At 36.6% G+C, this 16,285-nt stretch overlaps 1 protein-coding gene across 1 annotated transcript in view; it reads left to right on the top strand.

Annotated features, from left to right (window-relative positions):
• The first annotated feature begins 5,981 nt into the window (after positions 1-5,981).
• The window catches only part of LOC106877604 (hexokinase-2), a 49,618-nt gene continuing 39,314 nt past the window's right edge, over positions 5,982-16,285 (top strand). Inside the window, exon 1 of the mRNA XM_014926549.2 lies at positions 5,982-6,614. Coding sequence (XP_014782035.1) covers positions 6,576-6,614 — 39 coding nt within the window. The 5' untranslated portion in view covers positions 5,982-6,575. The remainder of the gene's footprint in view (positions 6,615-16,285) is intronic.

The following is a 16,285-nucleotide window of genomic DNA, read 5'->3' as shown; positions in this document are numbered from 1 at the left end:
GCATCCTCCCAATTACAACAAATTACCACAACTCCCAGTCCCCTGTCATTACCTCAGTGAGGTCCAGTGTCTGAAGATCCTTTCTCGCCACATCGTCTTACATTTTCTTGGGTCTAGTCCTTCCACAGGTTTCCTCCACAATTAGAGCTTGACACTTCTTTATGCAGCTGTCCTCATCCATACATCTCACATGACAAAACCAGTGCAGTCTTCTCTCTTGCACAAAACATCTGATGTCTCTTATATACCCAAGTTTCCTCTTAAATCATTTACACTCTGTCATGTGTGCACACTGACATTACCCATCGAGGGAAGCATAATGTTAAATGGATCCATCATTAGCTGTCTAATTTATGAAACGAAAACATTAAAATGATGATAATTATATTTATATTTACATGGAACATAGACTGGGAGGCCATGCAAATCTGTCGACCACACCTGCTAGGTGGTGGTGTGATGTCCTCATGCTCAACATTATTCATTTATGACAATTGTAGTCTTGGCCTATATTTTGTTTATAGTTTGCATAACTTTACTGACAGCCTATATATTCTGTTTGATTTATATAACTAGTTATGTCCCATATAATCCAATACCGTGACCATTCATTCAAGACAAAGGAGAAGCTAAAAATTTTTTAATTTGCTTTTTCTTCAGTTGTTTTGAAAGTGATGTGAAGGCATAGATGCCCAACTGGATAGATAGAGTAGTTTGACTAAGTTGAACAATGGTGGTTTGTATATTGAGAAAGATTTTGTTCTTGTGTTCTATATTCAAGACAAATTTGACTTTTAAATGTCACCATTCCACAGTAAATATATATAAATAAAGAAGCACAGGCATGGCTGCATAGTAAGAAGCAAACTTCCCAACCACATGGTTCTGGGTTCAGTCCTACTGCATGGCATGTTGGGCAAATGTTTTCTACTAAGTGGCTGAGTATTCCACAGGCATGTGTACTCTCAGTGTTAATTCTTTTTTTCCTATTTTAGGTGTGAGTAACCAGGAACATGCTCCACTCTCATAGTAATCCCCCCATCTCCTAGCATGAAACTGACCTATCCCAGGACTTAAACCACCGTAAAGACCCCCTTTGGTCGTGAATGACCATGGAATTGCACTTAGAAAGTTCCCCTCAGGGGCACACGTCCAGGCAAGGTTGTTTATGGAAGAGCAGCAGTCACCCAGGCATACCAGCCTCTCCTCTCCACACCACCAATGTTATCCATGAAAAAGGCAAACGTCAATACAGCTTGGCACCAGTGACATTGCAACTCATTTCTACAGCTGAGTGAACTGGAAACACGTGAAATAAAGTGTCTTGTTCAAGAACACAACACTCAGCCTAGTTCAGGTATCGAACTCATTGAATGCTCAAACTTAAACTTGGAAGTATATAATGATATTACTGGATAGTACTGGGCAATTCTGAAGGTGGATGAGTTTTATACTGTGCTCTTCCACATTCCTAACAGAATATACCGTAACTATAAATTAAGTACCAGTTACGATGTAATTGACTTAATCCCTTTGTCTGTCCTTGTTTGTCCCCTCTATGTTTAGCCCCTTGTGGGCAATAAAGAAATAAGAAACTGAAAGATAGAATAAGTATCAGGCTTAAAAATAAGGCCTAGGGTCAATTTGTTCGACTAAAGCCTTCAAAATGGTGCCCCAGTATGGCTGCAGTCCAATGATTGAAGCAAGTGGAAGATAATATAACAGTATGGCTCTAGGTCTGCTCTATCAACTGAACTGGGGTTAAAAAACAACAACAACTATTGACAGTTAAATATTCCTTTTAAAAACCCACCCAACCATCTGTTGTTAATAACAACACCACACCAGCCACCCTTCCTCCACTCCTCCTATTGTCAACTGTCTTTTAATTAAATCTGTAATTAGATCCTCGATTGGCCTACAATTTTTCGTGTGAGCAACAAGACAACGTTGTTAAGCTACAAGAAATTAGTCGACTGCTAGAAAGTTATAAATGTTCCCTGTGCAATGTTTGTGATTTAATTAACCAACGTCTTGTACAGTTGTCGAACCAGCAAGAGAAAAGTCTCTTGTTTGGTCATTCAACCAATGATAATTGCAGTGAGGTAGCAATTGTCACATTCAGACCGACTTCCACATTGTTCCTTCCTTCCTTCCTCTCTTGCAACCACTACCAGAATCTTTACATGGTTGTGCTAGAAACAGCAACCAAATGACACTATATCATTTTAAATAAAAACAGGAACAAGCTGGACAGTGTAGTCCTAGATACATTATATACGTCAAGCTGGCTGAATCATTAGCATATTGAACAAAATGCTTAGTGACATTTCTTCTGACTCTTTGTTTTGAGTTCAAATTCTGCTGAGGTCAACTTTGTTTTTCATCCTTTCGAGGTTAACAAAGCTACTATTAATTGAGCACTGGGTTTCATGTAACCGGTTCCCTCTTTACCCCGAAATTTCAAGCCTTGTGCCTATATTAGAAAGAATTATCATCATCATCAAGGCAGTTAGTTCAAATCCTGCCAAGGTTGATTTTGCCTTTCATCCTTTCAGGGTCTATAATGTAGTCCTAGATACACAACAGGCAGCAAGCTGGCAGAATCATTTGCACATTGGACAAAATGTTTAGCAGTATTTATTTCAACTCTTTACATTCTGAATTCAAATCTCACTGAGGCCAACTTTACCTTTCATCCCTTCAGGGTTGATAGCATAATGTACCAATCAAGTACTGGAAGCAACTTAACTGACTTGTCCCCTTCCCCTCAAAATCGCTGGCCTTGAACCCTGCATCAGACTGGTGTCCCATTCAAAGGGAATGCTGTGATCTTGGTCACTTATACATCATAGAAACTAGGTAATTGACCTTAAGAGTCCTACAGTTTAAGAAAAAGACACACAATTCTTAAGAAGATGACAGGATAGTCATGGCCAGCACTGGATTAACCATTCAACCAAATAAACACATGCTTGGAGCATCAAGGGAAGCGGGCATCACAGAAATGCTAAATAGTTTATGGCACAAAAGAAATCACTTTAAACTTGCTAAAATAATATTCGGGATGTTTTATCTCTGCTAAGTATAGAATCAGATGTGTTATGTTAGATTAATTTTGAGAATTTGCTCAAAGATTTTGCAATTAAAAAACATAAGACAAAAATATCCAAATATAAATAAAGTGGAAGTAGACAAAAATAAACATTTTTCATTTTGAAAAATAAAAATTTACTTTATAGTCTATTATTGTTTTGAATTACATATATATGAGGGCACCAACATTTTTTAAGGGCCTCTGTGGGTCTTAATCCAAGAACAACTCACAGCTGGAGCAATTTTTATTCAATAGTCTACACAGCCAAGGCAGATTTAAGTTAAACATTACCATCTATCTTAACAAAGGAAGGATAAATTGAATAATGTAGTCCAAGATACACAATTCATAATCATCATTTTAGCATCCACTTTTCCATACTTGCATTAGTTGGACAGAATTTGTTGAGGTGGATTTTCTACAGATGGATGCACTTCTTGTTCCTAACCCTCATTTGTTTCTAAGTAAGGTTATATTTTTTTCCATGACCAGACATGTTTTCATGAGAGATTGGAAATAAATAACACTGCTTGTATGATAATGACACTCACTGACAACTATCATGTGATATGAAAGCCAGGAGATAGTAAAACACACACACACCAGAACTATCACTGAAGACGCTTTCTCAAGGTGCTATGCAGTAGGACTGAACCTGAAACCATATGGTCAGGAAGCAAACTTCTTAACCACAACAGTCACGCCAACTCTCTTACAAATTCTACCAAATCCAACACCAGAAGTTGATAAATAAGGAAACAGTCTGGGATAGGGAATTACCATAATTTTTTAAGCATTATGTCCTAGTTGGTTTGGTGCCCCCATTTTGGTTGTTGTACTCTCCAGTTTTCTTCAGGTGCGTTGTGATTCACCTTAGTGCCTTGCCTGGGATTGAACTCAAAATCCTTAGGTGACTGCACTGCATTAACCAGAGCCTTTATCCACTACACTGTGCCTGTAGTGTCAGAATGAATTTTTAAGGTTTATAAACCTTCATTGATATTTTATGTTGGCTCCATATTGATTGGATAATACAATTCTATATTTCTGAGATGAGAAATTTTATATTTTGTATTAGTTGGACAAATACATAATGTAAAATTCCTCATGTGTTTATGTCCCCACAACCTAGCAGTTCAGCAAAAGAGACTGATGGACTAAGCACTAAGCTTTGAAAAAAATAAGCCTTGGAGTCAATTTGTTTGACTAAAAACCCTTCAAGTTAGTACTCCAGCATGGTCACAGTCAAAAGACTGAAACAAGTAAAAGATAAAAGATCTTAATACAGAATTGTTAAAGCATTAGGTGAGTAGTCTTGCCATTTCTGTTTTTGGATCTTTATATCTCAAATTCGAACTTTGCTTTGGTGCCAATAACATAAACTTAAAACATAAAGAGTTGGAATAAATACCACATTGCATTTTATCTGATGCTCCAAAGATTCTACCAAAGACCATCACTTTTTTGAGCCAAGATTTGATAATAATATAGAATGCTGCCAGGATTTGAAATCAGAAAGCAAGATGCCTTCAGTCGTATTATAAACAGTAATCTAATGTTCTTTATTACTTACAACCCAATTAAATATATCTTTAATAATTCAGATTTTCTTAATTTTTTTTTTTTTTTTTCACATATTTCATCAAATATATCTTTGCAGAGCAAGAATCAAATAGTTTTAGTGATGGATTTTGAAAACTGTATTTCCTACAGGAAATACTGAAAAATTGAATTGCAGAAGCAGAAAATATCAATTCTAATTTTTGGTGGATAGTTAATATTATGGGAATGACCATGAAATTTAATCACACTCCAAAGGTTTAAAATGACAGGGTATGATTTAATGGAAAATTGGCTGCTATTCCTAGCAGGTTGAATGACCACAAAAATATTCTGGTACAGAATGTCAGTATTGTCTGACAAACAACACCTGTTTGTCTGTAATAGAACAGCAGTTCAATCCAGAAAGTTGTTTCATCTTTCAGTGAGTTAATATTATCAAGTTCTCCTGCAAAATAGCTACCTTTGCATCTTCACTCTACCTTTCTTCCCCTTGGCTGTGGAGACATTTATTCTTATCTTTCGTGGTAGACAGATGATGATGGTGAAGGTGAAGGTTGAAATATGATAGTGAAAGCAGAGTAGCAAGAAAAATGTAAACGATTGGTCTATGTCTCCTAATCTAGTCTATCTATCTATCTACCTACTATCTGTTTGTCTATCTCTCTATCTTTTTTCTTTGTTTTAGTTATTAGACTGAGGTCATGCTGGGGCACTACATTGAAGAATTTTGGTCAGATGAATTGACCCCAATACCTATTATTGTTTTTTTAAAAACCTGGTACTTATTCAATCGGTCCCTTTTGCTGAACTGCTAATTTACGGGTATGTCAATACACCAACACCAGTTGTCAAGCAGTGGTGGGAGAAAAACACAGACTCGTACACACATATACAACAGGCTTCTTTCAGCTTCTGTCTACCAAATCCACTCACAAAGCTTTGGCCAGCCTGAGGCTATAGTAGAAGACACTTGTGCAAAGTGCTACACAGTGGAACTGAACCTAGGACCATGTGATTGAGAAGCAAACTTCTTACTATAGAGCCACCTATCTATTTATCAATCTATCTATATTATATATATTAATGTATAGATATGTATGTATGTATTGAAAGAGAGAGAGAGAATAGAAATGTAAAAGATAGAACGTAGTATGTTGCAAATCAGAGTGTGTGAGTGAGCGACAGAAGGAAAGTGATATAAGTACATGAGTGAGTGATAAAGAGAGGGAGGGAGAAAGAGACAGGGAGATATGCAAGAGTAAAAGACATCTCTCACCGTACCGTTATCATTACTACTACTACTACTACTATCACCAGTATCTCTCTCTCTATAGGCTAACATCATCGTTATCGTCATCGTAACAAATACTGCGCCTCTTTAAAAACGAACAGAATAAATAACAAACAAAACACGAAACTTTATAAATCGAAAACCCACACTTCTAACCGAGCAACCAACCGGAGCTGTTCTACATTTGTATCTCATCAGTTATACTAACTGGAGCCGAATATTACTAGAAAGTAGTGGGGGGTGAAAAACAAGAGCTAAGAGAGAGAAGGAAAAAGAGCGGTGGCTGCGGCCTTGATTCGTGTGCTAACTGCTCAGCGATTTGTCAGTCCTTGTTTGAAAGAGGGTATATAATAGCGCTAAACCTACCCGACTGTTTACCCCTGTTCTTTCTAGCTTGTGTGCAGGAACTGTCGTCTTGTCCTGGTCGTTTCGTTTGTTGTGTCCTCCTCCTTTGATTTTCACTTTTTTTCTTTTCCTTGTTCTTTTCTTTACTACTGACCCAGCTAGACACAAACCTTCAAGTCTTGTGGTTTTGAACTTCAGTTGATAAAAGAAAACAAAAAACTATCGAACCGTTCTATATATATATTAGAATATTACGAAAAACATAAGTAACAAGCAAAAATGCCTTCAACTCCGGAACAAATAGCTCGTTATGAGAAGGTAAGTACTGAAAATTACTTAATTCTTCTTACAATTACTTACAATTATAGATCTTTTAACTTGATTTGATTGATTGACTTAATTCTTCTCTTAATTATTATTACTAAAAACGTTCGTTTTTGTGTGTGTGTGTGTGTGTGTTCCATCCCTCGGTTCAGTGTAAAGCCCCTCTACTATTTTGTGTCTCTTTACTCCCGCGGTAAAAAAATCATCATTGTTGATTATTATTACTATAACTTATTGATACCATTGTATCAACAATATTACTATTATTTAATGGGCGGGTGTGGAATCTTGTACGTCTGACGAAATATATCTCGTATTTATTAAAATTCTGTCTGTTTCTGTAACCTTTCATCTCTCTGGGTGGGGTTAATAAAACGAGTACCTGTCAAGTAACGCGGTGCCAATTAAATATACAGCATCAATTCCTTACCAAAATGTAAGGTCTTGTTCCTGTGTCATGAAACATTATTGCAATTATTAGGGTGGAAATCGTTGAATTTCATATAAAATACACTCTGGTATTTAATTGAAATCTTGTTGGGGTTAATTTTGCCTCTCATTCCACCGAGATCGATAAAACAAGCACCGATTAAATCATTTTCTTCCCTAAAATGTGCGACCTTTCGTTTAAGTTACAGATTATTTCCATTAAGGGTCTCTTACATATGTAAAAGATCAACTGTTACACGTATAAAATATGTCTTGTTGATTTGTCCTGTTTGCATTTTGATGTTATTAAAGTAGGTCTGTACTTTTGTTATATAACATAAATCATGAATGTGTGTATAATGTATACACACACACACACGTAGATGAGTTCCACAAATATGTGTGTATATATAATATATATGTGTGTTTTGATAAAGATTATATTAAGTTACATAACGTTTATACAGAGATCTATATTATATATTTATAAACATGTAATTATTGATGTACATATAGAGATAGACATTGATAACGTATGCGCACATATATATATATATAACATATACACACAGGTTTATATTTATACACATTCACTTACACGACATGTATATAACACAAGACCCAGCAGATGTTTATCAAACACAGATATACATATATCATGTAGACGTATGTTCTAGAGAACGTGGTGTTGTTTCACTCTACGCCAACCGCGATACCAGTGGACTTATGATCAGAAACGTTTCAGTTGTAACCAGCCGCCTTTTATTTACTTATTTTATCAGATACGGTATATCTAACAGTGTAAGATGTAATATATGGTGATTTTGTATGCTATTTTAGCAGTTCGAACACCCATATAGAGGTTTTCTTGTTAGCTGAATGAAGAACATGTTGTTTAGCGCCAGGTCGGCACTGAACGAGCGATCCTACGATCTATGACATTCTAGCCGTAAACATTCTATCTTCTTGGGTATGTAGGACGGTAGTAGCCAGACTAGTCCTATCTAAAATAGTAGGGATGTGATTTGCGGGAAATGTGGTTGTTAATTTTGACAGACCCAGTGACCATGTTGAGATTCCGTCGTTGACTAAATGTAGAGCGTTACAGACGTTATGTTGTATGTGTATGTTATATAGACACATGTAGAAATAATATTTGACTAGAATACACACATACATGTATATAATGTCTGTATACATATACATATGTATATATATATGTGTGTGTGTGTAATAATGGGGCCTCAAGTGCCCACGAAGTCGTAGGAGCACCATCATGACATGCTGTGCACCAGCTTTCTTTCCATCTATCACAGTTTGTGTGGGCGCTTGTATATATTATACCTTGTGTCAACGTCTCGATCTCTAATATGTACATCTATCTATCTATCTATCTATCTATGTATATATTAATTGGTTTATTATGTAGCTGCGATGTTCATAAGTGTATGTGTGAACACACACAAATGTGTGTATAAATGTATAGTAAGCCCGTACATTCGATGTATGTCATAACATATGTCTTACTAGGTTACTACATTTTCTGCTGCATACAGAGGTAATTAAATACCTCCACGTTGGTGTGACGAAGTTGTTAAAAATAACAGCATCAACTGCCACCGAGACCCCTTCAAATTACACCTTAACTTTTGAAACCCATGAAAACCACATTGAATAATACAATCCTAGAAACAAATGTAAAAGACAAGATGATATCAAATGGGCGATGTTTGATCAAATCTGACCTGAAGTTAAACCACAACATATGTACACTTGTCATGAGTGTTTCATTTCGATTATTGATCTACTTGTTCGAGTCTGACCCAAAGCTTATACGTTATATCACTATTAGAACGTAATCGATCGTATATCTGTTAGATGAGGGTTGGCTCGCTACTAAATAAAAACACTGTATTTATGTTGTTTAACAACTGTTTTTGTAACATACAGACGGAGGCCTATAAATGGCTAATTACCAGTTTGTATACACACACACACACACACATACATGCATACATACATACTCGCATGCATACATACGTACATACATGCATACATACATACTCGCATACATAGACGTATCATAAACTCAGGTGCAGTAGGGTGCGCTTGCACCCGCTAAAATTTTCGGGGGAAATGAAAATGTTTTGAACATCCTAGGTTATGCCTGGGTTTGCACTCCGACCCCCCGCCCCTGCAAATTTCACTCCCATACTCCCGCGCGCGCGCGCGTCTGTTTGCGTGAGTAATTAATGTATACAACATAAATGAAGCGAAGATAGCTCAATTCGGGAATTGAAACTCAGCCGCAGATTCGCTTTGTCAGGAGTTTCCTCTACTGACACATTCCGCCCATGATGGCCTCTTATTATATATAATTCATTATAATTCCATCCATATCTATGATTCTTTACATGCACATTATATCGATCCCAAATACTTGACTTCCATCATTTGATCTTAGAACGGAAAGTACCGCCGCTTAATGCTGCAAGCATTGTTTCTTGTTTCCGACTCTAACGATTGTGCCACCAATCTATAATTTCTCGAACCACGCAGAATGACTTGACGTAAATAGTTCGACCTAAATCGTTTTCAGATCACACCCTGCTTTTTTTCTTTTCCTTTCATTTTTAAGGAAGTAGTGCCAAGGCTATCTTGGCAGCATTAAAGGCCCGTGGGTCCTATAATATCTATACATAGATCATAATTGGATTCCTTCAACTCGTGAAACTCCCGTGTAGCTGCCAAGTGCGTCTGCGCCTTTAGACGGTTCTGTGTACTGTTAGATGTATGAAGAATACAGGAAGCTTACTGTGGGAACAACCTCAATTATGCTTTTATTTATGTTTTATTCAAATAGTTATCTGGGTTAATGTTTACTTTAACACCTGGCTACTAAAACAAAAACAAAAAATAAAACCAAACAAGTGTAATAGGTATTTAAAAAATTGTATTAAACGAATATGAAACAAAAATATGCGCCAACGAGCCGGGGATGGGGTGTGGAGAGAACTATCGGAAAATACACAAGATCCGATTTTTTCCCCTCATAACTTTTAGGAAAATGTATCATGGTGAGAGAAACAAATTCATAAATATGGTGTTGAATATGTTTTCACTATGGAAAAAAAGTTAAGGGTGATTTAGCTGTTGTTTTTAGCACGTTGGGATCTTTTAAAAAAACCTTTTGATCAACGAAAAATAAAGGAATTTCAAACTTCTTTCCATTACACTCAAGCAAAAAAAAAAATACTTTATGAATTTCTTTCTCTTCCAAATTCTTCTCTCCACCTCCTCGGAAAAAAAATTTCCCCACTAATTTCTTTGTAATCGTAATCTATGCTGTTTGAAAGGTATTTGTATGAAATTTCATTAAAAGTTATCCTTTTTCCTAAAAGTTATGAGGGAATAAATCGGATCGTGTGAATTTTCCGAAAGTCCTCTCCCCACCCCCTCGAAAAAGATTTTCTCCACAAATTTCTTTATAATCGTAATCTATGCCGTTTGAAAGGTATTTATATGAAATTTCATTAAAAGTTATCCTTTTTCCTAAAAGTTATGAGAGAAAAAATCGGATCGTGTGAATTTTCCGAAAGTCCTCTCCCCATCCCCCTGTTCGTTGGCGCAAATTTTTGTTTTCATATTCGTTTAATACACATTTTTTTTTCACATCTATTACACTTGTTTCCTGTTTTTGTTTTGTTTTGGTGGCTGGTTGTAAAAGTAAACATTAACCAGTAATTTGCAACGTGATGCATGTTAGTGAAGGGTGACCAAAAAACGAAATAAGCAGTATTGGTTTTGTGTGAGGAATTGGCATGAAGCCCAGAAGAAAAAGAGATGTTTTGCTGAAGAACATAACGTAATACTGCATTGGGTTGCGATGATAATGGTGTTGCTGTCTGTGATGGTTTCTAACTCTTGTACGGGGACCACATATTTATGCTACAGGGATTCGTTTATATCTTTTACCGTATTTTTCTCCTTTTACTGGTTTGTCATTGGATTGCGGCCATGTTGGGGCACCATTTTGAAGGTTTTTAGTTCAACAAATCGACGCCAGACCCCTTTCTGCCTCACAAGGCTTTGGTCAGTGCAAAGTTATAGTAGAAGATACCCAAGATGCTACACAATGGGACTGAACCGTTGACCTTATGGTTGGGAAGCAAGCTTCTTAACCTCACAGCCAAACCTGTATACTGTTGGTACTTAAGTCAACCATAATGCAACACACACACACACACACACTTCTTATGATAATTTTATATCAACTTTCCATACTGACATGGGTAGAACACTTCAACAAAATTGTTGGAGGAACACGGTGTCTTCTAGTATCTCATTTTTGGCATGATTTTTATGGATAGTGTTACTCCTAACAATAACCGCTTTACAGAATGTACTGGGTGTATTTTTCATGGCTCCAGCACTATAGTGGTCTCTTTGTCATCAGCAATACTAAATTGCTCTTGAGCCTTGCATTATTGTTGTCCAGATCAATTACCAAACGTGTGTGTGTGTGTGTAGCCAAAGCTCTAAACATCTATTTGAACGATAAAGAAATCTTGAAAATTCCAATTTTAATATATTTTAATTAAAAAAATGTTCTTTCTCTACAGCTTTCATTCTCTGCAATTGCCTCCTCTGTGTTTCCTTGTTTTCAATCTTAAAACTTATATTTACATCTCAGTCACATCTGCCTGCCATTTTCATTTATTTATATATATATATTATAGTGGGGTAGGCTGGTTTATGGGGCAACCCCATAAACTGTTCTACTCCACTGTAATATTAACTGCTCTACATCTTAGAGTGTGCTTTTCCTCCCTGAGAAAATTGCATCGGGTGCAAGAGGTGGAAATACACTGAGCTGGTGGAGAGCTGTCAAAGTAATGGCTGGTAAGCACGGTGGGATCCCATTGAAGTGGGAAGCTGAGGCCTTGCAGGTCAGTCCCTCTGCAGAACTTACAGCATGATTGGCATCACAGTAGGCAGAAGGCCACCAGGCTGGAGGCAGTGGAGGTTGGTTAAAAGTGTTTTGTAGATCAGGGTGCAAGCACTGAGAGGGACAATGTAGTGATTGGGAGTGCAACACTCTAACCACTAGGCCATGCACCTTCACTTATATATGTGTGTGTGTATAAACATTATGAATTTTATATATGTGTACATATATATATATATATACACCTCTCAAGGTGAAATCAAAATTTGAAAACCCTACAAGACTAGGTGAAAGCGCTAATTTATAAAACATGTAACATATGAATAAAACTTTGTAAACGTACAACCATCCAGACGTCTGAGTACCTGATTATTATTTCTAATATATAATTCCTGTACATCACCTCCAAACCTTCCAATATATATATATATATATATATATATATATATATTGGGTAGGACTCCTGATAGACTAATGCATTCGTTCTTTGTATGGGTAAAAAAAATGAAGGAGAATCTTGATGGAATATTATATACAGTTAAAGTTACTTAAGTTTTGATTAAACATCATATAAAAAGTGAATTATTTGTCAGTATTATATTGTACAATATAGCTTGCTAATTGCCCATTGCTATATTTATGGCAAAAGCTTTCTAATTTAATTTAGTTTGTCTTTAGTTTTCCTTTCCTTATGGTTTTCGAAGCGATTCATGTCTGCCATTATTGTATGGAAGACTTGATTAGAAATAAACAAAAAAGTTTTTCACTTGATTCTATTTCTGGAAGCCTTTACTGTTGCTATTTACTCTCCATCATTGTTGATACTCTCAGAAATTGAAACATCCAGGTTAAAGTCCACCAAATGTATTTTTTTCATGTAACTTATAAAGCCATTGTGTAGACAAGACTTTCTTCTTTGTAATTCTATTATGTTGGGTTAACAGTAACCTAAAATTTATAATCGTGAATTGCTTTTCATAACTTGTGTGTTTTTCGATTCAAGTTAAGAAAAACTGTTTTATGAAGAAGGTCAAACAGACATTGCACTGTTTACAAATGTTTTATGAAAGTATCTTACCTTGATGAACTTTGGTTTCAAACAATGGGTATTTTGGAGTAAAGATTGTTTGCCAACATAACATGGCAGTCCTGATTTAGGACGAATGTTGCTGTAATTTAGCCCCAGGAGACATCGTCTCCAGCTGGTTATACAACACGATCTGTGTCTTTATATTTTCTAACAAGGGAATCTAGCACCCCCATATAAAATACCCTCATATAAAATGGGTATTTTATATTAAATAAATGAGGAGATAGTAGTAACATCACTCTTACCAGACATGTTCCTGTTCTCATCATGGTCAAACTTACAGTTCTCTGGGAGGGCAGATTTGATATTTCCCACCAATAAAGAAAATAAATATCAAAACTTATTAGTTGATGAGGCTCTTGTCAAGGGATAACATGCAGCTTCATTTTCCATTGAAATCAGTTGCCATGGATTTCCAGCTAGATCAGTGTGCTATTTCCTACAGAAGACAGCCCCGAGCCCTGACAACTAAAGAAATCCATCAAGGAGATAGGCAACTGAAACTAACACATGGTGGTTATGGTTGATAAGGGATTGCAAATGGAATCCTTCCGTTGGTGAAAACTAGTTCCATCCTCGCTGCCCCAGTCAGGTGAAGTGTACAGGCTAAAGGGTGAAACGCTTGTGACCCTGAGATACCTGCTGATGATACAAACATATTTCTGGCAACATGATGGCTTTAGAAGAGTTTTCAAAACTTCTGTGTAGCTTTTGCAGCTTCTGTATGGGGCAAAGCATCTCCCATGCTTGTTTCACCTCATCTACTGATAATATACATTTTTAGATTCAAAGGTCTATGTTTGCAGTTCATTTTAGGGGTCACTGTAAAGTATCACCCTCCCATACATACATACACCCTTGCTAGTGACCCAGACACCAACCTTGTTAACCCATTAACATTTAAGCTGGCCATATCTGATCGAATTATTCTACATGTTTTATGCCCTAACTGGCCAGATCTGGCCTCTCCCATCTATCCTATAATGTCATTCTAAAAATAAGCAATCACATCATCAAAATCTCAAAGCAACAAGATAATGCTTGTTTAATTCAAAACCACATGAATTCATGAGTATTACATTTGATAGAATAATCAAATCGACTTAAAGTCAGTTGGTCACAAGTTGGCCTTTTACACTCTTAAGGTACATTCTCAGGTAAAAGTCACACACGGCATTCTGTATTGTACTGTTATACTGGTGATAGTCAAAAATTCTGAAGTCTCAAGCATTCATCTTATAAACAAATACGAGGTTGCTTCAATGTCTCTGTGACAGGAATATTCATCCAACAATCAGGATAACCACAGTGGTGATCGATAACCAAACCTATGGGAAGCGTTTGTTAGCTGACATTATCTGTAGACAGGTTAATTTCTAAGAAATTAATCCCATTAGATTTCAACCGAACTATTTATTATTACTACCGGGAACTGGCGCACCAATCGTCGCAACGTTGATCACTCATAAGTTGGCTAGGTCGTAAGTCAATGACGGCCTGCATAAGAAATTAAAATGACAAAGGAAGCTGTAGGGTAATTAATACACAAACATTCAATTATGAGTGCATTGCATCTAATTGTAGAAACGGCTGTATGCTAATGAAGTGCATGACATAATTTCTTATTCTTTTGTCATGCTAATTTCTTATTACTGCTCTGTACTCAACTGAAACTTCATTCTGAAGTATGAGTTCTAACACCCAGTTTTTAGTATTGCTATGCCTAAGCAAAATAATAATAATATGCTGCCAGAGCAGCCGACTGGCTTCCGTGCCAGTGGCACGTAAAAAGCACCATTCGAACGTGATCGTTACCAGCATCGCCTTACTGGCACTTGTGCCAGTGGCAAGTGAAAAAATATTTGAGAAAGGTCGTTGCCAGTGCCACTGGACTGGCTCCTGTTCAGGTGGCACGTAAAGAACACCACTTGAGCGTGCTCGTTGCCAGTACTGCCTGACTGGCCCTTGTGCCGGTAGCATGTAAAAGCACCCACTACGCTCTTGGAGTGATTTGCGTTAGGAAGGGCAACCAGCTGTAGAAACTCTGCCAAATCATATTGGAGCCTGGTGCAGCCATCTGGTTCGCCAGTCCTCAGTCAAATCGTCCAACCCTTGCTAGCATGGAACATGGACGTTAAACAATGAATATTAATAATAATAATAATAATAATAATAATGGTTACAAATTTTGGCACACGGCCAGTAATTTCGGGGTAGAGAGTAAGTTGATAACATCAACCCCAGTCTTCAATAGGAACCTACTTTATTAACCCATAAAAGATGAAAGGCAAAGTCAACCTCAGCAGAATTTGAACTCAGAATGTAAAGACTGAAGAAATGTCACAATGCATTTTGCCCATCATCCCAGCAATTCTGCCAGCTCACTGCCTAATAATAATAATAATAATTATTATTATTATTGTGTGCTAATAATTCTGCCAGCTTGCTGCTGGCAGAATTGTTGGCATACTGGACGAAATGCTTAGCAGTATTTCACCTGTTTTTATGTTCTGAGTTCAAATTGCGCCGAGGTCGACTTTACCTTTCATCCTTTTGGGGTTGATAAATTAAGTACCTGTTGAGTACTGGGGATCAATATAATCGACTATCCCCTGCCCCCAAATTTCAGGCTTTGTGCCTATAATAGAAAGGATCATTATTATTATTATTATATATTTATCATCATCATCATTTAACGTCCATTTTCCATGTTGGTATGCGTTAGATGGTTTGACTGGAGATGATGAACCAAAGAGCTGCACCATGCTTCAATTTATGTGTGTGTGTGTGTGTGTTCATATAATGATATCTCCACAATGTATTGGTGAGATAAAACATGTAATTGTTACCAAAATAGCAAAAATTCGTCCACAACGGTCTATAGTAGACTCATTATGGATCGATCTCCTTGGTTATATATCAAAAATTTAAATAAGAGTTTTGATGCTAATATCCATTTATATTAAAGTTTATTTCAAACTATTTATAACAATCCTTCCAAACATTTAATGGAATGTCATTTTGTGGGAATTCCCATCTCCAGCTATTCCAGTGCACCTGTCACATGCGATGTCTATGTTCACAGCTAACCTGTCAACACCTTATACAGAAATGTTGACATAGGTAATAAACTTTAATATAAATGGATATTAGCGTCAAAACTCTTGTTTAAATTTTTGATATATATATATATATATA

The sequence above is a fragment of the Octopus bimaculoides genome, chromosome 22 (assembly GCF_001194135.2).
Source record: "Octopus bimaculoides isolate UCB-OBI-ISO-001 chromosome 22, ASM119413v2, whole genome shotgun sequence".
Taxonomy (NCBI): Eukaryota; Metazoa; Mollusca; class Cephalopoda; order Octopoda; family Octopodidae; genus Octopus; species Octopus bimaculoides.
The sequence above is the reverse complement of the archived record's forward strand: the minus strand, read 5'-3'. Positions and strand labels throughout refer to the sequence as shown.